The following is a 26,380-nucleotide window of genomic DNA, read 5'->3' on the forward strand; positions in this document are numbered from 1 at the left end:
GCTGCTGTATACAGCATATACACATCTATATACAGTGTACATACACGTACACACACGTATAGGATTGGGCTTTTTTTTTTTTTTTTTGACACGGTCTTACTGTGTCGCTTACTCTGGTCTGACACTTGCTGTGACACTCAGACTGGCACTGAGCTCGTGATCCTTCTGTCTGAGCCTGCTCAGTGCTGAGATCACAATAGACATGTGTTGCCTTACCTAGTTTGAAGCTAGCTGCTTTGTCTAGATTTTAAAATAAAATTTATTTATGTATGTATGTGTTTGTGTGTGTGTGTGTGTGTGTGTGTGTGATCATGTTTGTGTGTGACTCATACATGCACATAGCCTGTGTATGGAGGTCAGTAGTATGGGTCCCAGGGATTATACTCAGGTCATCTCCTTTATCCGATGTCCTTTCTCACCGTCAGAGCTTTCATTTTAACTCAGAGAATAAGGCAACTAAAGAGGGATGAGTGGGTCAATAAGATAACTTCAGAGTGGGGGGATAGCATGAGAAAGCTCTGCTGTTGGGATGGAGAGTGGCCGGGGAATGCTTACCGAGGTCTACTGTAGCACGGGAATCTGGATTTGAGTGGTGGTCAGGACTTCTTGGAAGAAACATATCCAGAGTGGTACCCAGAGGCTTTGAGGGCACTGGGCTGGGTGTGGGAGGGTGCTGCAGGGGATGGGGAGTGGCCCACACTCAGAGCTGGGAGTGGGTGATGCATGTGTTGGTGGCCGGTTGTACCCACCTGTACACACGGCCCCAGGCTTTAAAATACAGGCCATAGGAGTTGAGCCTGAGATCTGGCCAGAGGGAGGGCCGATCTGCCTCTGGAGAGGATCCGTGAGTCAGGACAGTGTGTCTATAGGGCCCTTTGTGAACTGTTTCTGGACACTGGGGCTCAGTTGCTACTCAGGGTGACTGGAGGAGGAGCCTACATGACAACAGCCCCCAGGCCCTGTAATTCCAGAGGCTTACCCCAAGCCCTTTTTCTGGGATAAAAACCCTTCCCCAACTGGCTGCTGCTGACATTCTGTCACCCTGGTTCATCTTTTCCATTCAGTAAGGCGGACCAGTGTAGGTCTGTGCTGACCCTGCCCTGCCCTGCCCTGCTCTGCCCTGGCCTGTCCACCTCCCTGGATGCCACAGTCTATCTGTGTGTCACCTGCTTCCCGCATGGCTGGCACATGAATGTTGCAGTCAAACTTTGGGGTTTCGTTCCTGGCTGCCTGAGAGTTCATAAGCACATTATGTAACCCCTCTGGACTCTTAATTTCCTCATCTATGAAACAAGACAATGCTAGGCCTTGTCCTGTTGTGAAAATGGAGTGACTTCATGATGAATGCCTAAAAAATGAGCTACTACTTATTAATAGTACTCCCATGTTTTGATCTCTGTTAAAATAGCAAGCCCTTGAGCAGATGGCCTCTTGCCTGAGGCTCCTCAGATCTCCGTGTAAATGTCTTCTTCGAGTTTGGCCAGGGCGTTTTGGAGATGGCACGATGAGCCAGCACAGTGGGTACGACCTGGACTAAGCCTTGGGGGTAGCTCATAGGCAAGTGGACAGTTAGATGAGGCCATGGTTGGAGGAGTGGGCTGACTTGATTTTGTTGTCGTTGTTGTCACTGTGTTCCAAGAGCCCTATGAAACCAGCCTCACAGTTTCATGAATGGGAAACTGAGGCACAGAGCGGCTCGTTCAGTGAGCCAGTCTGACCTCCTGCAGACCTCAAGTTTGACTACTGTATAACATAGTCCAGAGAGGCCAAGACATTTTCTCCAGATCTCGAAGCGGAATTGGAGGATGGGGAGGCACTGACTAAAAAATAGATTGTCTGTGTGCATGAGGGCCAGACATGCCACCACCCAGCCTCTGGCTGTTTGGCTTTCAGTGACCCAGGTGCCAGGTTCTTCTTAGGCCTCCCGCCGAGAGCCCTCTCCACCTCTCCTGGCTCTGGACCTGAATCCACATGTACTCAGCCGCAGCCGCTCTCTTCACTCCCTCTCGCACTTCTCCCAGCATCCAGGCAGATGGTGCTCTCATTGAGCGTGGGTGGGCCCAAAGCTCAGCTGTTGGCTTCTAGCTGTGCCAAGGAAGTCTAGTGTCACCGTGCACTGGATGTGTGGCCTCGGATAAGAACCTGTCCCTCTCTGGGCAATGGGAGAGGAGGGGGATTAGGAGAAGCTCTTTCTTTGAAGGTTTAGAAATCTTACTCAGCTTTCTGCTCCCACAAAAAAACCTGGCAAAGCAGTGCTGGGGACCCCACACCAAGAGGTGATGTGGCCTGCAACAGCCACTGGGCCTCAGAGAGCAGCAGAGGTCCTGGCCTAATCATCTTGAAAGTCCTGTTCTTTAACGGCTTCACAAGTTGAGGGAGACTGCATGGTGCCATGGAGGTGAAAGCTTTGCAGCGGGGGTTCGAACTGTTCACTCCTCCGTTCTTTTCTCCCAGTGTCAATAGCCAATGTCTCTGCCCCGTTAGGGCGGAGCAGACCGATATTAAAACAAACAGCGATGGAATCTGATGAGTTGGGAGAATATCTTGAGGATGTTATGGTGAGAATGTTACTCCCAGGGGGTAGAGAAGATTGCCGTCTTCCAGCATCCCAAGGGTGGTCAGAAGGGCACAGCTGATGGGGCAAGAGCAGAAAGGATTCCAGGCAGGGAGAGAAGGGGACAAAGGTCCTGAAGTGAGAAAAGGCATGGCACCTCCAATGAATCTCTAAAGGAAGGCCGTGAGGATGGAGTGTTAGGAGGATGAGGTATCCCAAGGAGAAGTGCGTTGTGGGGGCAGTGGAGATGGTCATCTGGGGTCTGGAGCCCCAAAAGGATTTGAGAGCAATGCTGGTCTCTCTGGTGCTGTGCCAAAGTCCGCCTGCATCTTTTCTAGGATGGGTGCTATCAGTGGGCCTCACACCCAGCTACTTCATGGATGGTTGCTCACACAGCATCTGGAGCCACCTCTCTCTGCCTGGACCACTGTGCTTGTATCTGAATGGACTCCAGCAGGGGATGGTGGTCCAGAAGCCACCTCCTTGGCCAGGCAGTTCAGAGTCCCCTGAAGCCAAAACCCTGGAATGTTGGTTCAGAGGCTTGAGCTCCGAGCCAAGTTCAGCTGAAGTCCTTTTCTTTGGACTGGTTCCCAACCTGTACCTTAGAGAATAGGTTTGCTGCTCTCAAAGTGACATGTGGATGCTGCGGCAGCATCGCCCAGAAGCTGGTTGGAAGTGCAGGTTCAAGTGCCCTGCACGGGTCCCCTGTGCTCCAGAGGAGAGAACTGTTCTAGGCCAGCCATTTTTAAACTTGCAAAGAGTTAACGTCTACAGAAGCTTCCTCCCTCTCCAAGGTTTTACATATAATCTTTCCAGACCTCTCTTTTATTCTTTAAGAACGTGGCCACTGACCTCTAAGTACCCTTAATTCTCTGGGGTTCCCTTTCTTGAGAGTGTCTAGCAGGGAGGGCAGTTGGCAGGCCACAGGCCGGTGACATTGTTCCTGTTCATTCCCATCTAGTGTCCTGCCCTCTTCCCTTTGGGATCCCTGAAAGGGTAGCTGGTACTATTCTTAGCAGGTCAGGATGGGGAGGAGAGAACATACTGGTACATTATTTATGTCTCTTTGTCAACAGGATTACATTCTGGGCTCCCAGGACATAGCCCTTCCAGCATGGCCTTTGTCACTGTCATGACAAGGACATCTATTATGTAGCCCTGAGGTGAAAAAGTGCTTGGCACCAGGTAGGAAGGAAAGCAGTTTCCTAGGACCTCAAACCTGGCAAACAGTGTTGGGGAACCCACACGCAGAAACAACATGATCTGCAAAGTCCCTGAGCTTGAGGAAGCAGCTGAGCAGAGCCCTGACCTCGACCCATCTTGAAAATCCCAGTCCCAGATACTCACTCCAGTTGAGTGAGATTGCATGGTGCTACAGAGGGGAAGGCTTTGCCATCTGGCCTGTCCCTCCCAGTTAGGCTTGTCAGCCTCATGCTGGTGAATGGAATGTGAGATACAGTGGTAATGAACCTGAGATGTGGCCGAGTGGGTAGCGTGCTGGCCTAGCATGCCTGAAACCCTGGATTTCAGTCCTCCATGTCATATAAGCCTGGACGCGGTGGCATGTATCTACCATCCCAGCCCTGGGGAAGTGGATGCAGGAAGATGCAGGAAGAAGGGGTAGGAGGGCGTAGGAAGATGTTCAAAGTCATCCTTAGCCACGCAGCGAGTTTAAACCAGCCTGAGATACTAAAGGCACGTATGCAGTTATATGTGTGCAACATGTGTGTGCACTGACAAATGACAAGACTCTCTGCTTCAGAAAGTTAGTGTGTTAGCCAGAGCCCGTGCACACCCCCATGATCGCTGCATGAGCCAGGGCCCTGATCATGGCTCTTGGCTTGTATGTGATGAACCCTTGCAGCCACCCCACTGTTACAGAGGCTCAGCAGATTCGAGGCTTGCTGAAGGTTTGATAGCTCACGATCAGCTTGGTTAGGGGGAAAAATGATTCTTTTCGATCGAATGCTATCAGTAGTGCTGGGGCTCCGGGGACCCTGTCCACAGCCTAGTGAGAGAGATGCTACTTACTGTGCTGGGAGATTAACTGGTGGAGGTTGTCCCGTTGCTAGGGAACCTTGAGTTGTTGAAGAAATCACATGTGTCAAGCGTTTTTCATGAACTTGGAATAAAGGCCAGTTACCCTGTGGCTAAAGTCAAATTTATAAAGGATGAGTGGATCAGGCCAGAGGTGGCATAGTTCGCCGGAGGCTCTGCAGAGGTTCTGGCTGGAAGCCAAAGACTGCATGCTGTGAAATCCTGTGGGGAGGAATGGCTTCTCTGTGCGCCCTCCCCCTTCTCGCTTTTTATTTTATTTTATTTTGTTTTGTTTTTTATTTTATTTTATTTTATTTTATTTTTGAGACGGGGTCTTGTTATGTATCCCTGGCTGACTTCGAGTTTAAGGCAATCCTCCTACCCACCTCTACTTTCTAAATGCTGTGGGTACAAGCATGTACCACTATACCCGGCCACTGCCTCAGTTTTCCACACTGTAGAATGACGTCACAATCCCCGTGTTTCTGACGAAGGGAAGGCGTTAGGGAAACTGAGTGTCGCGAGTACATAGAGGACGGTCTCTATTCCCTTTATAACATGGTACGTGTACCTAGATCCTTTTTTACTAAGTTTTCTCCTTAGCATAGCTAGGTTTCACTGTAGCATTATCAAGCACAGCACACGCCACAGGGGCGTTGCTCATACCCGTTCCACGTGATAATTTTCTCACGCAGTGCATTCTATTGACTGTGGGTTTTGTTAATGTTAAGGAGCCATGTTAATATGCCAGATCACAGTCTAGGCATTTGTTTGCTTGCCATAAACCTAACTGATGGGTTGGTGGACTCCAAAAGGCCCGTTGAGCCTCTAACCTGTGTGCTAGTGTCCCTCAGGTGGGCCCAGGGGTCTGGGCTGGAGCCCAGGAATTGGCTTGTGGGCCACCTGCAAGTTCTGATCCGGGCAGGATAAAGAAAGGGACTTGAGGCCTTACATGGCGTTGGGTGCCAGGCTAGGGCTACTCTTTTTCTCCTTCTTCTTAGCTGCCCTGACCTGTGCCCAGGAGAGAAGTTAGGGCAACTGTGACAACTGGTGACACCGATGGTGGCTGCTGCCCCCCTCGGTGCTGTGCAGGTACTTTATGGGGCTTAGCTGTTGTGGAGATGGACGGGGGACATTCTCCAGACAGTGTCATCTCCTGGGACACCTGGGACAGGTGGTAGGTGTTAATGCCCTGAAGGGAGAGGTGCTGCCTGACAATGGAGAGTCATGGATTTCAAAGCCTGTCATTGCGTCACCGGCCGTCCTCCAGCAGCGAGCGCCCTCCATGCAAGAACTGCTTACTGACTCCATTACCTAGAGAGTAGGTGGGCTGGAGGGACCCCTACCCTCCCACAAGGTATGTACTGATTTCAGATGTGCCCAGGCTAGCCTGCTGCGAGTGCACGAGGTACTTCCACGGATATGCCTGCAGGCGCCCACGTGACTGTCCTGCCCACTTTATTTACTGTGTGCACGACTGGGTGGGCTCTGTTGCGTGTCAGGCTGATTTGAAGCAGGCAGAGCCTCTGCGTGGGGGCAGGGTGGGGGGAGGGCTGTGTGCGAGGGAGGATGTGCTGCCACCCGCTGGAGTATGGCCAGCGTTCAGGAAAAGAAGGAGATCCCAGAGGCAAGAAGTTAGAAGGCTGGTGGGAAAGGCAATTTTCTTGTTTGCCTATTATGGAGCCTGCCTCAGGACCTTAGCACGAGCTGTCCCTCTGCCAAGGCACACTCCCCACCCCAGATGCCCATCCCCCTCCCCCACCTCTACCCCCTACCTCCTGGACGAGGTTGACTGTCATGGCTAACTTTGCAAGTCACTCTCCAGAGGCTCAGAATCAGGCTCAGAATTATGTTTGTACTCATTATCTTGCCGCCTTAATTAAAATTCACACATTTTTGTGTACAGTGCCCAACCCTTATAATTCGTGCAATAAACATTGGCTGTACTATGGGGTCTGTACTATGTATGCCTAGTTTCTTTAAATTGTCTGATTATCCTCTAAGATGAGACACACCTGACACCAAAGGCCTGGCGCATGTTTTCGGGGACACATTTAAAACTTACATAGCTATGAAGATGTGAAGAATCAAAGCCCCACCCAGAACGCTTGGCATCCACTAGAGGTGGGAGGCACCGTTCTCGGGCAAGCACTGGTCCCTGTGCAATCTACAGTATGAGGAGCTGGGTATACACTAGGTACAGGAGTTAGCTCAAGGCCACCTAAATGCAGTCATTCAGAGACGCAATGATTTACTAAGTGTGGATGGTTGCCGATCTGTTGCCCAGTAGGTGGAAGGGTGGGCTACGGGTGGGAGGCGCCAGCTGACAGGAGGGGAGTGTGAAGGCAGGTGCTGGAGTCCTACAGTTAACTCTCTAGCCTAACGCTGTAGGGGATCCTCCAATCCTTGAGAGCCTCGGTTTATCTTTAAAATGAAGATAAGACTTGTGACTCGCAGCTCACAAGGATAAAAGTACAATATTGAAAGAATGATTATGTATAAAGGGGGAAGGCCTGGTAGATGGATGTGGTGGGCGGGCGGCTACTTGAGAAACAAGGGCACCCAACTCCTGACAGTTTTGCTGTGGTGACCCCTGTGCTATAAACCTTAGAGCTACCTCCGCGTCTCAGTTGCTGAGTGCTGGCTATGAAGCGGATGGTCTACTGTGTGTGTGTGTGTGTGTGTGTGTGTGTGTGTGTGTGTGTGTGTGTGTGTGTGTGTGTGTGTGTGTGTGTGCATGCGTGCCTGTCTGTCTTTCTGTCTGTCTGTCTACCATAGATTCTCCCTTGTCACCTGCGAGCAAGCCAGAGCCCTGGTTTGGTCTTCTATCCTCTGTGAGAGGCAGCCTCAGGCCCCATCCCGGGAGAGGCACTGGGCAGAGCTGGGTTCCCATGCTGTCTACCCCGTTGAGTAGCTGGAGTGCCAGCATGCTTGTTGAGTAGCTGGAGTGCCAGCATGCTTGTGCTGTCGTTATCATTCCTCCTGTGTTTTCTCTCCCGGGTTATTTATTTTTCTGAGAGGAAGGAATGTGGAGAATTTACCACAGGGCTGGCCTTTTTTTTTTTCCTTTTTCCTCAGCTGCATAGCAGCTTCTTCTATATGAAGGAAGCAGCAGACACAGATGGCAGAGTGGAGGAGGCAGAGGGTCCTGGCTGACTGTGGGACTGAGAGGTGCGGGTTATATAACCACCCAGAGGCCCAAGGCAGATCCCACAGGGCATGTAGCTCAGGGCAGAGCCTCGAAGCTCCCGGGCTCCTGTGAAATGCTACCCAGCTCACTGTATGCAGACTGGACTCCAGGCAAGCCTGCTGTCAATTTTTCTTCATCACTGGTTTCTCTTCTCCTTCTCACTTTGGGCCATGGGGGTAGGTTAGGGCCAGACTACCTTTGAGTCTTCTAGTCTCTGAAAACTGTCCCTGGTGCTTGGGGCACCCCTCATCTCTGCTTACAAAAACCTAAGGAAATGCTGTCCTCTGCAGGAAGCTTTTGGACCGCTTTATCCTGATCTCTCTCTCTCTCTCCAGGCTCTGTGCTCTCTGGGTGTCTTATGGAATATTCTTCTTCTCAGGTTTGACACGGCAACTTGAGGTTTCATTTCCCGTTCCACCCACAAGTTTGCCGTTCTTTCCTCGGTGTCTCCTCACCCCCTAGGAACCTCTCTCCAGTCTAGAATCTGGAATTTGGCTCTAGGGCTGAGTGAAGAAGCAAATGAGAAAGTTTGGATGTGGGGGCGCTCGTCCATCCGTCCATGCTCACTGAGCCCTGCTACTGATATTTCTGCCCGGGGTCACGGCACTTAACGAAGCTCTTGGCACAGCGCTCTGAAGAAAGCCCACCTCTTTGTGTAGGGCCAGCCTGTGGCAGGCGCTGGAGATGAGCACAGATGCGGGAAAGTTCTCTTTCCTATCTTGCCTCTCCATTTTTAAGTCTCTGGACCTCTTTGTCTCCAGGGTTATGAGTATGGTCTGTTTTGTGCTCCTGAGTCTTCCAAGGGACCTTACAGCATACAGGTCAGCCTTAGCTCTCTTACAGGTTCTTGTCCTTCTAGGCCTGAACTTGCCTATCTCTGGTTACCGTTTTAGATTTTGCTTTTGTTTTTGAGATAGGGTCTCATTTTGTCACCATTCTAGTCTGGAACTCTACACAGACCACGCTGGTCTGGAACTCATAGGAATCTCCCTCGCTCTGCCTCCATAGACAGGGTTAAAAGTGTGTACCACTAACATGCCTGCCCTGTTTTGTTTGGGTTTTTAAAATTTACTTATTTTTATTCATGTGTGTGGGCGTTTTGCCTGCATGTGTGTTTGTGCCCCACGTGTGAACAGTGCCCATGCAGGCCAAAAGACAGTGTTGGATCTTCAGGAGTTGGAGTTACAAGTGGTTGCAAGTCACCACGTGGGTGCTGGGAACTGAGTCCGTGTCTTCTGCAAAAGCAGAAGGCCCTGTGAACCTTTGAGACAGTTTTCCAACCCATTCTTTTTCTTAATAATTGATCAACTTTTTTCGATGCCAGGTCTCACTCTGTAGCCTTGGCTGGCCTGAAACGTATAGAGACACCTGTCTCTGTCTCTGCCTCCTAAATGCTCAGATTAAGAAGGGTCTGCACCGCTATGCTGGGTGATTTTGTTGTTGTTTTGTTTTGTTTTAGACAGAGTCTCATGTAGCCCAGCAGGCCTTGAACCTGCGGGGTAGCCAGTCAAATATGACCACGGACTTCCTTTCTCCTGCCTTCACCTCTCTAATGCTGAGATTACAGGCATGCACCACCATGCCGTTCCATACAGGGCTAAGGGATGTATACAAGGACTTTGTGCAGGCCAGACAAGTGCTCCACATGGATCTGTGTCCCCAGCCCTCTGACTACCATTTCTAAAATTCTGAAATCTACCCATAGTGCATCAGTGATCTAGCCAATAGAACAGGCAAGAACAATGCTATGACAGCCCGGTCCTGCCAGGACCTTGCAGCAAGGCCTCGGTCAGCCAGAAGTCTGCAGGCTACCTTTTATCTGCAGGGACAGCTGCCAGCTGAGCCAAGGGTCAGCCTTCCCTCTTCTGTCTGTACCTGGCTCTTTTGACAGGAGTGGGAAACCAGGAGTTCTGGCACAGCCCTTGTCCTTCTGCTTCCTGTGAGTTCTCTTCCTGCCGTGAGGCCTCTGGGCCTGACTGAGCAGAGGATGCTATGAGCCTGGGAGGATTGAGCAGGGCTTCCTGGATGAAATGGCAGGATTGAGAGGTGTGCTTGAATATTCTCTGCAGGTGGAGCTCCACAGAGGGGAGCATCCCAGGCTCAGGGATCCGCTGCACTGCTGCGAATATGCTCTGTTCCCTCTCTTGGCAACTGTGAGAGCCGGGGTGTGTGAGCTAGCCTTCAGTGCCTTTCTCCTCGGCTCTAAACTGGCTGTCAGAAGCAATCCTTCCTAAATTGCTGTGAGAAATCGAGGAGAAAGCCTCGAGCCTTTGTTTTCAGCATCTGGAACTCAGCAGACAGTGGCAGCTGTCATTGTCACTGGGGGTGTGGGCAGACAGAAGTGCAGGAGTGAAGCAGGCTATGTGGGGGACTGAGGACCCAGAGCCTGGACATCTTGAAACAAACTTTGGGTGGGTCACCCTGAGTGTGACCCGAAGCTGGGTTTCCAACTGGTCATGTGACTTTTCCAAGACACAGCACCTCTGCAAGACGAGTCTTCTCTAAGGTAGAGGTGATGTCACGGGTAGCCTCAGGGCTGCTGTGAGAATGAAGCTCGGTCTTGTCAGCGTCGCTAGCAGACAGCATTCCTCCCTGAAGTGCAACTGCTTCGCTTGTAATGGTGCCCTGGGCGGTGCAGCTCAGACACTGACAGGCAGGGAAGTCTTTGGGGAGGGGTTGGTCACATTCAGATTGGACAAGAGGCTGGGGGGCATAGGACACACTGACAGGACGGGAAGGAGAAGGCTCCAAGTGTAGATGGAGGTTTGTGCATCCCTGTTTCCAGACTGGAACTCACTCGCAGGCAGGAGTGGGAACCCGGAGCCGTTGTTCCCAGCCATTGCTAAGGACTCAGGGAGAAGGCGAGTACTGCTCAGGCTGTCTTAGCTGTCAGGATCCTAGAATGCCTGGATGAGGAAGGAGGACCCTTCTGGCTCTCCCGTGGTTTGGGGTTCTGAGCACGAGAAAAGCGTAGGGCTGGAAGGGAGGACTGGTGAATCTGGTGAATCTGGCTGCGTGGGGTGGGTTGATTGGCGGGGGAGAGACTGGGGGTGGAGAGGCCATTTAAAAGGCGGTTGCAGAATCGTTTTTTCCTGATAAAGAGCTGGGCTGAGTCATCTGTGGAGGAGAGAAGTCATATCGAGCTCCTCCGGGTACTGTCAAGGTGGGATTTTTCCTCTCTTCGTCGGCCAGGAGCTTGGCTGCCTATCCCAGAGGCTTTGAAAACAGAGGCCAGCCAGCAGCAGAGCATCCTGGGGAAGCTAGGCTGCAGGGAGGACCCGTCAGAGTGAGTAAGCTGAGCGCTCAGGGGGGCCTTTGGGGTTTGGGGTGTGACTCAGGGCATGTGGCATCCCCTGTCTGGCCTATTTTCTCCCCCAGCATTAGGAAAGAGGCAAATGGGGAGTTCTGCCTGCCTCTTAGCAAGGCTAGAGCCGGTTGGCTCTAGGGATCCCTGCTCCTACCCCTGCATGCCCCTTCCTACCCATGTGTGGGTCATTCCACATGCTTCTGGCATGGATGCACCCCTGAGGGTCTGTGTCACTTCCTTCTCTGCAGGGAGGATGTGAGCCTGGGCTGGCAAAGCGGCTGGGTTATTACTCAGACCTCCTCATCTTCCTGCCCCGGCCAAACCAGAGGTTATGTAGTGGCTGGGACATTGGGTCCTTCCTGACACCACTGGGGAGCCAGTTTACCCAGCCTGTTTACCCAACCTGTTGCCAAGGCTCCCAGGCTGCTACAATGGGCTGCCTCCCGTCAACCTCTGTTCCCACCTCTGGCTCCCATCCTACCCACTGGCCTTGCCTGGCCACTCCCATTGACGGCAATAGTGTGGAGTCACATTTCCTTGAATTCTCGCTGTCCTGACCTCTCTGGCCTCTCCTCCTTTGCCTCAGATCCCCTCCCTTACTTCAGACAGGCTTAGTGATGAGCAGAATGGGGGGCTGCCTACAGAAAGTAATGAGAACCGGGACTTGGAGAGAGAGCTTATACCTGCTACAGCTGGGCCGGGAATTTACTGATTCTAGCCTTAAGATCTTCCTATGCCACTGGCGTTCCATTTCTGCCTTTGTGAGAATAAGGCTGTCAACTCTCCTCCTGAAAGAAAAAAGTGGTAGAAAGCAGCTGAGGGGTGTCGGTGGGGTGAGGAGACAGGGCTCTGCAGACTGTCTTCCAGGAACATCGAAGCTTCCTTGATGTCCCTCCCACTGAAGCTCTGAGCCAGAAAGCCCAGTGGTTAAGACTTCCCAGTTGGACCTGCTGAGTCCAGAATCCTAACTCTGCCACTTATAGTTGTTTGGCACTGGGTGGGCAACTCTGAGCCTGGCTATCATCTACAAAATGGAAGGAGTAACAACAGTATTATCATTTGGGATTGCCTTGTGGATGAAAATAAAATCCAAATCTGATAAGCATGTGGGGGCCATGTGGGGCCTGTACCCTAGCATCCCTACTGCCCTGGGGCAATGTTCTGTCTTTGAGCCTCTCCTTCACTCTGGATCTATCAGGTCCTACCTGTCCCCAGGTAGCTCTTCTCTTTGTCTACGCTCTATCATTCTTTGAAGGCCTGTATTCAGGGCTGTTCTCTAGAGCTCTATATAGGCCTTCAGTGATCTAGACTAGGAAAAAGGGCACCAACTACTACAAGGGCAGCCAGGCAGTGAGGACTGCTGGTTCCTGTGGTCCTGGCTCACCTCTGATCTCTCTGAAACCAAGATGCACAAGTTTGCTATTGGCAGGGGTGACATTGCCCTAGGAGACTTCAGTTGGAACATCCCCTGTTGCCTGTGACAAGGGACCCTGGGGTAACTTTGGTTGGTCAAGTCCTGTTCTATCCTACCCCCATGATTGTGTAGGGTGACAAAAATTTGCCATGCTAGTTGACTGGGTTGACTCCAAACCTCTTGTTGAATTTCTTTTATGTGCACTGCAGCTGGCCCAGGGTTCAGGACTCCACTAGAAGGGAGGCTAACAACCCCCCGCCCAGGCCCTTTCTGCCATTCCTCTTGGAGCTTAGGGGCAGCTCTGAGCTCATAGGAGGGGAGGGTTATCTAGAGCAATTCAGAGTTATGACTAGCCTGGCTGGAGGTCAGCAGTCTGGATCCTGGGCCATCTCCTCTTTGTGACCCTTGGTTTTCCTGAGCCTCCCAAGCTGGCTTCTCCCCAAGGGTCTTTCACACTGCCATTGGAAGCCAGGGGGTTGAGGAGTAGTGTGTATATGTGAGGCATGCGGGTCGGGCACACAGGACTGGCTCCGAAGCAGGAAAGTAAGGAGGAAGCAGCAATGTGCAAGGACATGGAGTAGCTGGATGTTCAAACACCAGATCACTTTCTATGTGCCTTACCCTGTGGGATCCTGCCAGCCAGTTACCTAGCTCTCTGCAAAGGTAACTCTGTGCTGTTGGATAGCTCACCTTCCTGTTCTGGCCTTTGGTTTTTCCCATCAACACCAAGTGCACAATAGCAGGTTGTGCCCTATAGGGTCACAGCAAGAGGGAGGCGCAGGTAGCATGCACTTAATCAATGCTAGCTGCAAATTGCTACAAGTGTGTCAGAAGGAACATTGGTGGGCTCCGTGTCCTGGGTCACACAGGATGGGGTTGCCCCCGTGAATCTCTGCAGGACTGTCAGGTTGCAAGGAGAAGCTGTTCGCTGGTGTGGCCGGGGTTGGGGGTAGAGCAGAAACACACTAAGTCACGAGTCCATGCCACCTGGGTGTGTCAATAAGTTTTGCACATGTAGGAGTGTTGGCTTTAGGGATGCAAGAATCGCGTGGAGAATTGTACCATGACAGCCACCTCCAAGCTGCTGAGACTCTGTGCTGCTTCTCCATGTCTCCAGAGTCCCCTGATGTGAGGCTTTCAGGATCCCGATCTGTGCTGTGAATGAAATGTGCTTTGCGGGATAAGGATTGGGAAATGTCTGTCCCCATGAGCAGAGTTGGGTCACAGTGGCCTGCTGTTCCTGGGGTAGCATGAGCCTTCTTTGCCCTTTGCCCTAGACTTGATGATGTCAGATCCCTTGTACGTATGACCTCATGGAGGCCCCCAACCCTTTTAGAGCCCATGACTCTGAGAGACGATAAGAGTTTGCCAGAGCCCTAGGGATAACCCAGCCGGAGAACTTGGCTTTGGGCCAGGAGACCTGTTTCGAAGCAGAACAGAGGAGGGAGACGGTCACTGCATGGTCCAAACCTTTCCTAAAGACTTTCCTGTGTGCCTGGAAACCTCATCTTCAGCTGTCCCAGGGGAGTGGTCTGGCTAAAGCCTTCATGTTTTACAGAGGGGGTAACAGGGGCAGAAGAGGAATACCACTAGGTGTTGGGGTACAGGTGGGGTAGGCTATGTGCTGTCGTTGTGGCATGAGGGGGAAGCTACAGGAGTAGTAGACTGGAGGATAGAGCCAGAAAGCCACGAAGCAAGGATTGTACCTGCTGACCCCAGCATGGGGGCCAGTCGACTTTGCCCTGGGATACTCTCTGGATCTCAGTTTCCCTATCTATAAAATGGGATAATGGCGAACTACCAATCTCCTCTATCGAGGCACTCCCATCTCTCAGAGTCCACGAACTCCGAGCCAGGCTGGCAAGATGCCTAGAAAGACTGTCCCTGGAGACCCATCAGCCTGTCAGGGCCAGGGCTAATTAGGGTGAGTTAGGAGGGAGGGCAGGGTCAGATTCCTCAAGAGCTAATTAGTTTCCCACAGTGGGGGAGGGGTTTTCTCAGCCACTGGGTAAGCTGTGACCCTGGTCATAGGCTGATCCCTCCAGCCGCCTGTGACTCATCTGTTCAGGCGACTATTTGTTTATTCATTGTTCAACAGCATGGCAGCCCGAGTGCGTGCCAGCTGGGCACTGTGGGCAGAAAGAAGTGATTACCTCACTTGATAGGAGGCCGACCAGTGACCTCTGTCCTTGCCATGTCCCACCGATTCTTTCCCCAGAAGGACCTTGAGCACAGCTATGGAGTGACTCAGCCTTTGCCACCTGGAGCTGTACGGCCTTGGGTCTGTCAGGAATCTTTGAACTTCTTCACACAGCTGCCCAATGGCTGCCTCTCAGTACACTGGGGAGAACGAGATGAATGAACACAGGGAGCGTTGACGTTAGCCCAGGGTGTCACTTGGCTTATGTTAGCATGTACAAATTTTTAAATAATTATCTTAACAAAAGTGAGAGGAAAAAAATGGGGAAGGGTGTAGGAGAAACTGGATCGTGGTCTCTTGATTTGATGTGTTATAATTAGGGGTGGGGACACGGTTACTTTTTCATGTTTTTATTTTTTAGAACTAAAACATGTTAACCTTTTTATTTTTTGGAGACATTAGTCCTGGTTGTCCTGGAGCTTGCTATGTAGACTGGGCTGGCCTAGAACTTGCAAAGATCCTCCTGCCTCTGCTTTCCCAAGTGCTGGGATTATAGGCATGTACCACCATGCCCTGCATATTAATATGTTTTCCGAAAAAGAAGTCTTAGGGGCAGGAGAGATGGCTCAACAGGTAAAGGTACTTGCTGTGCAAGCCTGGTGTCTGAGTTTGATTCCCAGGACCCGTGTAAAGGTAGAACGAGACAAAATTATCCTCTGACCTCCACATGTGTAAACATGGTACATGCCTCCCCACATCAATAATGATAAATTTGAAAGGCCTTAAAAAACAACTTAGTGGCACAATTCTAAAATGATATCAAGCAAATGACCAAACTCTCAGTAAGTATAAAGGGAGAAATGTGTAAGGTGTCCTGGGCTTTGCACACTGGGGAATCTTTAGGGAATCTATTCTTGGAATTGAGGTCAGAAAGGTAAACACGTCAGACGAGGCCTTCGGAGCTGTGCTTGAGGTGAGGAGACGGATGGTCAGTCAGGAGATAAGCAAACGAGTTGATTTCGGACAGTGGTGAATGAGCGCTGTGCAAGAAGAGACAAGATTGGAGAAGAGACAGGAAGGCCCCTGAGGGGAGGACGTGCTGTCGGGGAAGAGGATATTCCTAGCATATATGGGGCCTTAGCCTTGCCTTCCGTCCTCTTCCCCTTCTTAGGTAAAGAGGAGAGACAGAGTTGATGTAAAACACTCTCAGGGGGTGAGAGCGGTCAGTGGCCAGAGGGACCATGGGAGATGTAGTTGGAGGCATGACTCATTTGGAGAAGTGCTGTGTTACAACCTTCCAGGGCAGTCCAAAGGGACAGACAGGCTATTCTGGACAGCCAATCAGCTTCACCCTTGTATCTTCATGACCTCTGATTCTAGGAAACGGAGCAAAGATCAGATTTCAAAGAGATGTAGGAGGGCGTAGTGACTGACTGTCCGTACGTACGTACGTACGTCCGTTTGCTAACCAGGCCTGTGTTCTCTGCAGCTTTGGGCCGGAGCACCAGCTTCACAGAAAAGGATCTGAAGGAGGCCAAGGAGAGGAGCCAGCGGATTGCAGCCCAGCTCACCACCCCTCCCAGCTCCAACTCCCGAGGGGTCCAGCTCTTCAACAGGCGCAGGCAGAGGGTGAACGAGTTCACCTTGGAGAGCCGAGGCCAGAGGTCACCAAAGCTCAGCCAAGAGGCCCTCCCAACAGGGCATCCTTCCAGCTCCATAGGCCATGCCCCAGGGCTTAGTGTGAATCCTACGTCTCCATCGAAGCCGGGCTCTCCAAAGCACTCCAGCTCCCAAAGCCCCAGCCGAGGGGTCCCTGGCCACATCATGGAGGGGTACTCAGAGGAAGCCAGTCTGCTGCGGCACCTGGAGAAGGTTGCCAGTGAGGAGGAAGAAGTGCCATTGGTAGTTTACTTAAAGGAGAATGCAGCCCTGCTGACAGCTAATGGACTGCACCTGTCCCAGAACCGGGAGAGCCAGCAGTCCTCACCAAACCCTCCCGAAACAGAGGAAGTGCCCAGCCCAGCTGCAGATATCAACCAGAACCCCCCCTCTCCCAATGCCACGCTCACCACAGCAGCCTCTAACAGCCACCACAACCAGCCCACTGCTGATGTCAATCAAAACCCCCCAGCCACCATCACCCCTGTCCAACAGAATTCATCTGAGACACAGTGTTCCCCGAATGGCACACTTGATTCCAAACCCAACACTCCGAGCGCTGATGATGGGCAGCGCCCGGTGCCAGCAGAGGAAGTGAGGTCCAGCATTCTCCTGATTGACAAGGTGTCCGCTCCACCATCTGCCGCCAGCCCCTTCTCTAGAGAAGCTACTCCCCTCTCCAGCTCCGGGCCACCAGCTGCAGACCTCATGTCCAGCTCCCTGCTCATTGACATGCAGCCTAGCACCCTAGTGGCATCAGCAGAACAAGAGGTGTCTGGACATGCAGCTGTCACCACGCCCACTAAGGTGTATAGTGAAGTACATCTCACACTAGCCAAGCCTGCATCCGTGGTCAACAGGACCGCCAGGCCATTTGGGATGCAGTCGCCAGGGACTACCAGCCAGATAGAGCAAAGTCCCATGATGGGAAGACGACATTTTGGAGAGAAGGCCTGGGCTCCCCCAGCTAGCAGTATGGCGGATAGGAGTCCCCAGCCACAGAGGCACATAATGGCCCGTAGTCCCATGGTAGAAAGGAGGCTGGTTGGGCAGCGAAGCCCGGTTGTAGAGAGACGCCCCTTAGGAAACTTTACCCCACCCCCCACCTATGCGGAGACTTTGTCAACAGCCCCCGTGGCTTCCCGGGTTAGGTCTCCCCCCTCTTACTCTACTCTGTATCCCAGCTCTGACCCCAAGCCTCCCCATTTGAAGGGCCAGGTAGTTCCTGCCAACAAGACAGGAATTTTGGAAGAATCTATGGCACGCCGAGGCAGCCGAAAATCAATGTTCACGTTCGTGGAGAAGCCTAAGGTGACCCCGAATCCAGACTTGCTGGACCTCGTGCAGACAGCTGATGAGAAGCGGAGGCAGAGAGACCAAGGGGAGGTGGGCATGGAAGACGAGCCCTTTGCCCTGGGAGCTGAGGCCTCCAACTTCCAGCAGGAGCCAATAGCTCGGGACAGGTCCAGCCCTGCGGCAGCTGAGGAGACTGTCCCCGAATGGGCTTCCTGCCTCAAGTCACCCCGTATCCAGGCTAAGCCGAAGCCCAAACCCAACCAGAATCTCTCAGAGGCCTCAGGGAAGGGGGCTGAGCTCTATGCCCGCCGCCAGTCACGGATGGAGAAATACGTCATAGAGTCGTCAGGCCATGCGGAATTGGCTCGCTGCCCTTCACCTACTATGTCATTGCCTTCATCCTGGAAGTACACCACTAATGCCCCTGGGGGCTTCCGAGTGGCGTCCTTAAGCCCAGCGCGGACTCCGCCTGCCTCTCTCTACCACGGCTATCTGCCAGAGAATGGAGTCCTGCGCCCTGAGCCTACCAAGCAGCAGCCATACCAGATGAGGCCTTCACTCTATGCTCTGTCGCCGGTCAAGGAACCTGCCAAGACCTCATCACGTGCCACCGTCGTCACGCGCTTCGTCACGCACTGTCTCACCTCGTGCTGCCTCCCCGGCCAAGCCTAGTTCCCTGGACCTGGTGCCCAACCTGCCCAGAGCAGGCCCCCCACCGCCTCCCTGCGCTGCCTCGGCCTTCCCGCCCCCCCCAGGCCTCTACACTGCCCCAGTCCAGGACAGCCTCCAGCCCACTGCCGTGAGCCCCACCTACAGCAGTGATATCTCCCCCGTGTCTCCCTCCAGGGCGTGGTCTCCTCGAGCCAAGCAGGCCCCCAGGCCTTCCTTCTCCACCCGGAATGCTGGGATCGAGGCCCAGGTGTGGAAACCTTCCTTCTGCTTCAAGTAACACATCCCAGTGCCTGTCTTGTCCCCCTTTTCGGAGGGCCAGAGAGAAGATGTGGCAGGATCTAGCTCAGGGCTTAGTGAGGAAGATGGACGTCTACGGTTCAAGGTCTGGCATTGATACTAGATAGCTATGTGACTGTAGGTGGACCATCTCCCCTCTCTGAGCTGTAGACAAAGGGGCTTAGACGCCATATCAGGGCGATGAGGGGTATCACGGAGAAAGAAAACCCTCAGAGGGTCCCAATGAGCAGAGAGTCTTTCCCTGGCCTTGCAAGCTTCAGGGATGGGAGTCTGGTGGCAGTGTCTTGCTTGGAGAAGGCCCAGAGGTGTCCTCACGGGGACTTCTGGAACAGTCTTCTGACATCTGTGAATCTGCAAGCTCTGGGTGTGCCTTACTCATAGGGCTCAGGCTCCTGGCCTCTGGCTTCCTGCTTCTGGATTCTCACCTTCACAGGGCGCTTCTTCCCCCTCTGCCTTCTGGACATTTTCTCTCTCCTGCCTCAGAGAGCTTTGCCTGACTACACCTCCTCTCCTGAGTCCTCTGCTGCCTGTGGACTTAGCGCACCACTCCTTTCTGACGCTTGTCCTCCTGCTCTCTGAGACTCTGCTGCCTCCGTGCCCTCTCCAGGACCTGACTGTCCACAGGGAGGGGGACTCCTGGGCCCAGACCTCAGTCCTGCTTCCAACTGCCTTGCCCTCACTGTTCTGGGATGAGGGACATCCCTGGGGAACCCCCGAGAAGAGTGTCCTTTAGACAGCTATGCAGATGTGAATGTGCTGCTAGGAGAGTGACCCTTTAGTGACATAGTGACCTCGGGCAAGACCTCCCAGACTGAAAGAAACCACCAGGAAGGCTCAAGGTCCAGGGAGAGACAACAGAGGGGTGTCCTAGACTCACCCACACCTCCCATTTGCTGGGGAGCTTTGGCCAATTCACTTCTCCTTTCTAGGCCTTAGTTTCCCCTTGTTCACAGGGTTTCGATACTCCCTGGAGATTGAGAGACCAGGCTGGCACAGTGAGATAAAGGCCCCAGAAGCAAGCACACTGTCATGTAGAGAGAAAGTGGAGGAGCCGCTGTGGAGGGAAAGTGAGTTAGAGCGGCCTGAGGAGGTAGGGTTGCAGCGGGCTACAGTCAGAAGCCTCGGCTGGGTCAGCTTAAGCGTGAGCTCAGTTGATGACAGTGGGAAGAACGTGGCACAGTAGCTCAGAAGAGGCACAGAAAAGCCTTGGACCTAGATCTGGACTAACAGACTGAACGGGCACCTCAGGTCTCAGTCTCAGTTTCCCTGTTTATACAGAGGGTGTGGAGTCAAGTAGCCCAAGATCTCCCACTCCCTGCCTCCCTTTGACGTGGTACAGCCACCCCTCCCACCCCCAGAACTATCCTTTGGAGGGTGTGTGAGAATACAGATATAAGAAGACAGACACATTTAGATGGAATCTTCCCAAGACTTAAGGCTAGGACCACCCACTTCCTCTTTCCCATCCCTATTTCTGGGATCCCAGAGGGGCAGGGGTGGTGGAGGCGGTGCCTGTACTCGGCTGAGTGCGCAGTTTGAGCCTTAGGCTTGTCTCCATGGGAACAGGGGTGCCTTGTCAGTGAGCTCATCCACACAGAAGAGGGGGGTACATGGGGAAACTGAGGGGACTTGATTCCTTCAGGCCATGTCTTCCCTGAACAGTCAGTCTCTAGTAGACCCTGCCCTTTTGCACCCGGGGGCGGGAGGGTTGGCAGTGGAGGAGCCCATCCTCCGTCTGTCCTGTAGCTCCTGCCGAGGGCTCAACTCTGGTCCTGCCTCCTGTTCTCAATACACTCTGTCTCAAATCTGTCTGGCTTCTTTCTTCTGCGCTGTTGCTGCCGCAAGTTGGGGCTCCCTCTCTCCTCCCTGAGTCAGGCCTGGAAGCGAAGTGGAACTGCTCAGCTGCTGTGTGTGGATGAAGGGAGGCTGTGTCCCTGTGCTACTGAGCCTGCTGTGTGACTGGATCTGTTAGGTGTCAGCCATGTGACACCTAGGAAAAGAGGGCACTTCTTTCCCCTTACTTCTTTCCTACGTCTGAGTCTGTCCCAGATCGTGTTGAGGAGAGAGAAAACACACTGCCCTGTGGCCCAAATCGGTTGGGGGTTCTATCCATCTGTCTGCCCATCTGTCTTGTCTATCTATCTATCTATCTATCTATCTATCTATCTATCTATCTATCTATTTATTTATTTATCTGTTTGTTTGTTTGTTTATTCATTCATTCGATAGGATCTGTAGCTGAGCCTGGCCTTGAACTCATGATGATCCTCCTACCTCAGCCTTCTGAATGCTAGGGCTATCTATAATCATGACCTTCCATGCCTAGTTCTTTGGTTTGCTGTTTGGTTTGTTTGTTTGTTTGTTTGTTTTGAGACAAGATCTGGCTGACCCAGAACTTGGTAGGTAGACCAGGCTAGCCTCAAACTCACAGAGATCCACCAGCCTCTGTCTCCCAAGGACTGGTGTGAAAGATGTGCATCAATGTGCCTGGCTCTGATTTACCTGCCATGCCTGCCCCTCCTCCCTCCCCCTCCCTCTTTTAATAAGTGGGATTGAAATGTCTTCCACCAGAACACTCGCTCTCCAGCTCCCTCTGGTTCCTTCCCCCTCTCCATTATCTCTAAATTGGATTGTTTGCCACGTACATCCATCACTAGCCCTGCCTGGCTCCCTTGGTGGAGAAAAAACTAGCTGGTTTGCACGGCCTCTGCCTGTCTCTGGCCCTGGTTTCCTCTTCTGTTCAATGACGGGGTTGCAGGGGGTGCCCTGCGAGTTCCGAGGCCTCTGACGCTGCCATATGCTGTCAGCTCAGCTTGTGTCTCCACCCCACGGTGCACAGACCCTGCTTTGAGCCTGGGGTGACTGGATGCTACTTTCTGAATTTTCACCCATTGCGTTTTCAAGGAGCTGGGTAGACACAGTGAACTGAGCTCTTCGGCTGGAAGTGAACAGTTCTGCTCTCTTCTTCCCATCTGTATTGTGCACCCTCTGCCCACACACACAGTCATGAGACATGGCACTTAGCATGAAGTCAGGCCTGGATCACTCACATTTCAGCCCATGCCTGAACCACGACAGTGGTTCACAGTCCTGCCTGAGTCTGATCACTCTTTGCACTTGTTGGGTCCAGCAATCTGCAGTGACCACAAAAGACAGAAACAGTTTCTTTAAAAGAGACTTTTAGACAGTTCACACAGCTCCTCCAGCCTCATTAACTAGGGCCAGGTATGGTGGCACATGCCTTTGAGCTCAGCACTCAGGAGGCAGAGGCAGGTGGATATCTGTGAGTTGAGGCCAGTCTGGTGTACAGAGCAAGCTCTAGGACAGCCAGGGCTACATAGAGAGACCCTGTCTAAGACAACAATAAAAACATTCGTTGACTGACTTGGGTCATGAGCTCAAGGCGACACTCATTATATAACGGGATGTACCTGAGCCCTTGCACTTGGCTTTTGGATCTGAGACTCTGATCTCAGCCTCTAGTCCTTCCTGTCTACCCTGGGGCAGAGGCCTTCCTTGGAGCTCTTCCCCATCAGCCTGTGCTTCAGGTGACCTGGCTGCACTCTAGGATGTGTCACACACAGAGACCAGCTTCCGGGGACTCTGGCTTATATATACACATACAGCCCTGACCCTGGGAATAAAGGTGGGCTGAGGCCTTGGGCTGACTCTTAATTTGCTTCCCTGTAAGCTTGGATATCCCTGAAAAGGTCCCTACAGCATTACATCCCACCAGAAATGTCCTCTTCTGACTGTCCCTAATGGCCCTTTTGAGTGAGGACACTGAGGTTGGACTCATCTGGTAGCTGCCGTGGTGTGATTGGAGAATATATACCTTCTGTTTCTGTTGTTTCTTTTGGTTGGGAGGGACCAAGTTCTCTGCTGGCTGAAAGGATAACTGGCAGATGAGTGTTTGGGTCAAAGAATGGACTTGTGGGTGATTGCAAACTTTGGGGTGAAGTCACTGACTGGACCCCATAGCTTAGGGCTGGGGTGGATGGATGATTGCTAGTGAACATGGACTCAACTAAGAGCCCAAGTGACTACTTCTAGAATATGGGTGAACAGCTGGACTGTTTAAGGGGTGTGTGTGTGTGTGTGTGTGTGTGTGTGTGTGTGTGTGTGTGTTTAGCCTGTATTCCCAAGCCCTCCACTTTCAACCCCCTTAACACTGTTTAAGCATGGTGTGATGTTTGAAACACACACACACACACACACACACACACACACACACACACACCACAGAACACAGACACACTGCTGGGTATGGAAGAATACACACACCTCTTGGCTTTTTTTTTTTTTTTTTTTTTGGACAGGGTTTCTTGGGGCTGGAGAGATGGCTCAGTGGCTAAGAGCACTGGCTGCTCTTCAGAGGTCCAGAGTTCAATTCCCAGCAACCACATGGTGGCTCACAAATGCCTATAATGGGATCTGATGCCCTCTTCTGGCACGCAGGTGTACATGCAGATAGAGCACTCATACATTAAAATAAATAAATCGGGGTGGGGGGTTTGTCTCTGTGTAGCCCTGGCTGTCCTAGAACTCACTCTGTAGACCAGGCTGGCTTCGAACTCACAGAGAACCCTCTGCCTCCAAGTGTCCTGCACAAAACCCTTCCTCAAAAAATGCTTTTATATATAAGAATAACATAAGCCTTATGTTAGATATCTACATTTTAAAATAGTCAATGCAACTGTATGGCTCAAAACTCTAAACAGACATAGGAAATACTTACTTAAGACTTTTCCCACGCTCTTGTGGCTGTGTGCATTGTGTCTGCCAGCCCTATTCCTTAACTTTTTCCTATATCTTTCCCATCTCTCCTTATGGTATTTTGTTTAGCAGTTCCCTCCAAGAAACGTATTAATGCACGCTATGTTCCTTCACATGAGTTTCTGTTTCCAAAGCAAGCAGGGGCTGGCCCCAGATAGCAAAGGCTTTAAAAGCTTCTTCATTGAGTTGAGCCACCTGTGTTTTTTACTTCAGGCACTACCTGACTTTGTTGGGTGCCTTTCCTACCTCCGAATCGATGGACAACCACGCTTGATCCTTTCCAAAACCCTGACTCTGGAGGACCCGACACTAAACCTTTCCCCATCCTCTCTGCTCTCTCCCCAGGACCGCCCAGAGAGCCTGCCCACATCCCCGCCCTGGACGCCAGGCGCTTCCCGGCCCCCTAGCAGCCTAGACGGCTGGGTGAGCCCGGGGCCGTGGGAGCTTGGCCGCGGGAGCAGCATGGGCAGCCCTCCGCCGCTGCCGCCGCCTCCACCAATGTCCCCCTCCTGGAGCGAGCGTTCCGTCTCCCCGCTGCGATCCGAGGCCGAGGCGCGGCCCCCGAGCCGCCAGCTGCAGGCGCTTCTGGCACGCAACATCATCAACGCGGCCCGGCGCAAGAGCGCCTCCCCACGGCCAGCGCCCGCCGAGACCCTGCGGCCCTTTTCCCCGCCGCAGGGGCCGCCGCCGCCGCCGCGCATGCGCTCTCCGCAGCCAGCCCGCCCGGCGGGCAATTTCCGCGGAGCTGCTTTCTCCCCCATCCCGCGGAGCCCGTTGCCTGTCGGGCCTTCGTCCTGCACTAGTCCCCGGAGTCCTCAAGCCGCGCCGTCCAGGCCTTTTCCCTACCGCCGCTCACCCACAGACTCCGACGTGTCTCTCGATTCTGAGGACTCTGGGCTTAAATCGCCCGGCATCCTCGGCTACAACATCTGTCCTCGGGGCTGGAATGGCAGCCTGAGGCTCAAGCGCGGTAGTCTCCCCACCGAGGCCTCTTGCACCACTTAAAGTTCCATCCCCGCCCCGGGAGGGTCGAGCTGGAAGAGGCACTAAGCTTGGGGAACCCCAGCACCGAGATCCGAAGGGTCTGACCCCATTGGACAGCTCTAGAGAAAAGGGGGTCAAGGAAGAAGAGCTCTGGGCTTGGGGGGCTGTCAGTCAAAGGGTTGAAGCCCTTGGCTCTGTCATTTATTTGTATGGCTCTGAGGAAGAGCCTGTAGTCTTTGACCCTTAGCTTTGGCCAGTGCAGTCTCCAGAATCTTCCCGTTCCTTCCATACACGCATGCCTTGGGGGCGGCAGCTAAGCACACAACCATTGTGCTAGGCTCCCATGCTCTTTCCTCCAACACTATTCTCCGCCGCCTGGCAAATGAAATGTATGTTGAAAAGAACCTAGGCCATGACCCATGCCCAGGCCCCGGCTTGACCGTGCTCCTGGCACCAAGTCTCAGGCAGGAGCAGCTGTTTTCCACCTCTTCTCAGACTAGCTCTATTTTTATCTGGTGACCTTTAACGAGATCTCCCAGGCAAGCTCAAGGTGCCCTGCTGGGCCCCTCTAGGGAGAAGGGGCTGGAAGATTCTCCCGAGGCTCTGCCGTGCTGCTTTCTCTACCCCACCCAGCTCAGAGTGTCTAGAATATCTCTTCGGCCAGGGCAGAGCAGAGTGTAAAGTTCCCTGGGGCCATGGGTCTCAGGAGTCCCAGACCCATGCTTTTCTGAGATCACTGATGGCTAGTTTTAGGTTTTCAAAACCGGGGAGAGATGAGATGGCAGTCTAACATGGCTACCCTAGTCTAGGGTGTATTACCTATTTGGAAAGGGGTCCTTGTGCAGAATATGCAAGTCATGGCCAGGATGCACGGAGGAGACTCCGGTAGTGGGTGGAACTGACTCCTGACCTCTGAGGATCCTGGAAATTCACTCCATAGTATTAGAAAGCAAGGGAGGGTGAAGGGGGAGGTTCACGGGGCTTGTATTCAGAGACAAACATGGGTGGGCAGTCAAGGGGCTACGCCAGTATGGGGCTGCCATAGTGTCTATATTATGCGCAGAAGAATGGGTATTGTTATGTTCATTGTCTTCACATCTCTCTCTGGCCTGGCTCATACCTGTACCTGATGCCTTTGAGGCATCTGTCCCCTTAACCTCAGTGACTCTGATCCCAGCCCCCAAGAGTGACTCGGGGAAGAATAGCTGAGTTCTGTGGTTTTCATAGTCGACCTACGGTATCCCTTGAGATTCCGAGCAGCAGCTTCAGAATTCAGAGCCTGGGGATGGGGGTGCTGGAGTTTGATGAGGCACGCATATATGTAGGTGGGAAAAAAAATACCAGGATGTTGTTAAAGGTAAGGGATGATGCGATTTGGGGATAATTAATAGATTTACCCACATATCAGGGTGATCTAGAGCTCCTTAAGAAGGCTAGGGGAAGCTAGGGTCAGGATGGAATAAAGTCAGGGTTGGAATGGAATGCATTGGAATAGAGAAGTGATCTTGGTAGGTCCCTATTGCCCGTGGGTTAACCAGGCCCTGGGAAAATGAGAGAGTACTTAGGTCCTACCTGGGGCAGCATCCCTTGTAGCTAAGGAGTCCCAGGCTAGGATGCCTCCTGGAGAAGAGACCCTATTAGATATCTAGTCAATGCTGCGGCATACACAGATCAGCTTCTACCTGCATTTCCTCAGAGAACCAGCAGGAGTCAGCTTTGAGAAACTACAGTTCTGTTTCTGGAGTTGTCATAGCGACCGCCTTCTCACTTAAATAGTCTTCTCTAAAACCCACGACAGCTTGCCTGTATCCTGCCTCGTGCCTCTTGTAGAATTCAGAGCAATAAATGCGTTCTGCATTCTTCTGCCTCCTGTTCCTTTTTGCCTTTCTGGAAGCCGTTTCCTTCTTCCCAAGTATGCATCAGTCCACAGAATATCTGACACACGTGGTCTTGGAGCTTGGAAATAAACAGTCATAAGTGCAGATGCAAGAACTTGGGACCATAGAAGTCCTTGGATTGAAGCCCAGGTTCTGTCATTGATTAAGTGGGTCTGA

General features: G+C 52.5%; 1 protein-coding gene across 1 annotated transcript in view; it reads left to right on the forward strand.

The window, feature by feature from the left end:
- Nucleotides 1-26,192, forward strand: part of Synpo (synaptopodin) — a 34,248-nt gene extending 8,056 nt beyond the window's left edge. Inside the window, 3 exon segments of the mRNA XM_032885540.1 lie at nucleotides 16,132-18,209; nucleotides 18,211-18,516; nucleotides 23,688-26,192. Of these exon segments, the coding sequence (XP_032741431.1) occupies nucleotides 16,132-18,209; nucleotides 18,211-18,516; nucleotides 23,688-24,347 (3,044 nt within the window). The 3' untranslated portion in view covers nucleotides 24,348-26,192.
- The last annotated feature ends 188 nt before the right edge of the window (nucleotides 26,193-26,380 follow it).

Source organism: Rattus rattus, chromosome 15 (assembly GCF_011064425.1).
Source record: "Rattus rattus isolate New Zealand chromosome 15, Rrattus_CSIRO_v1, whole genome shotgun sequence".
NCBI classification, from domain to species: Eukaryota; Metazoa; Chordata; class Mammalia; order Rodentia; family Muridae; genus Rattus; species Rattus rattus.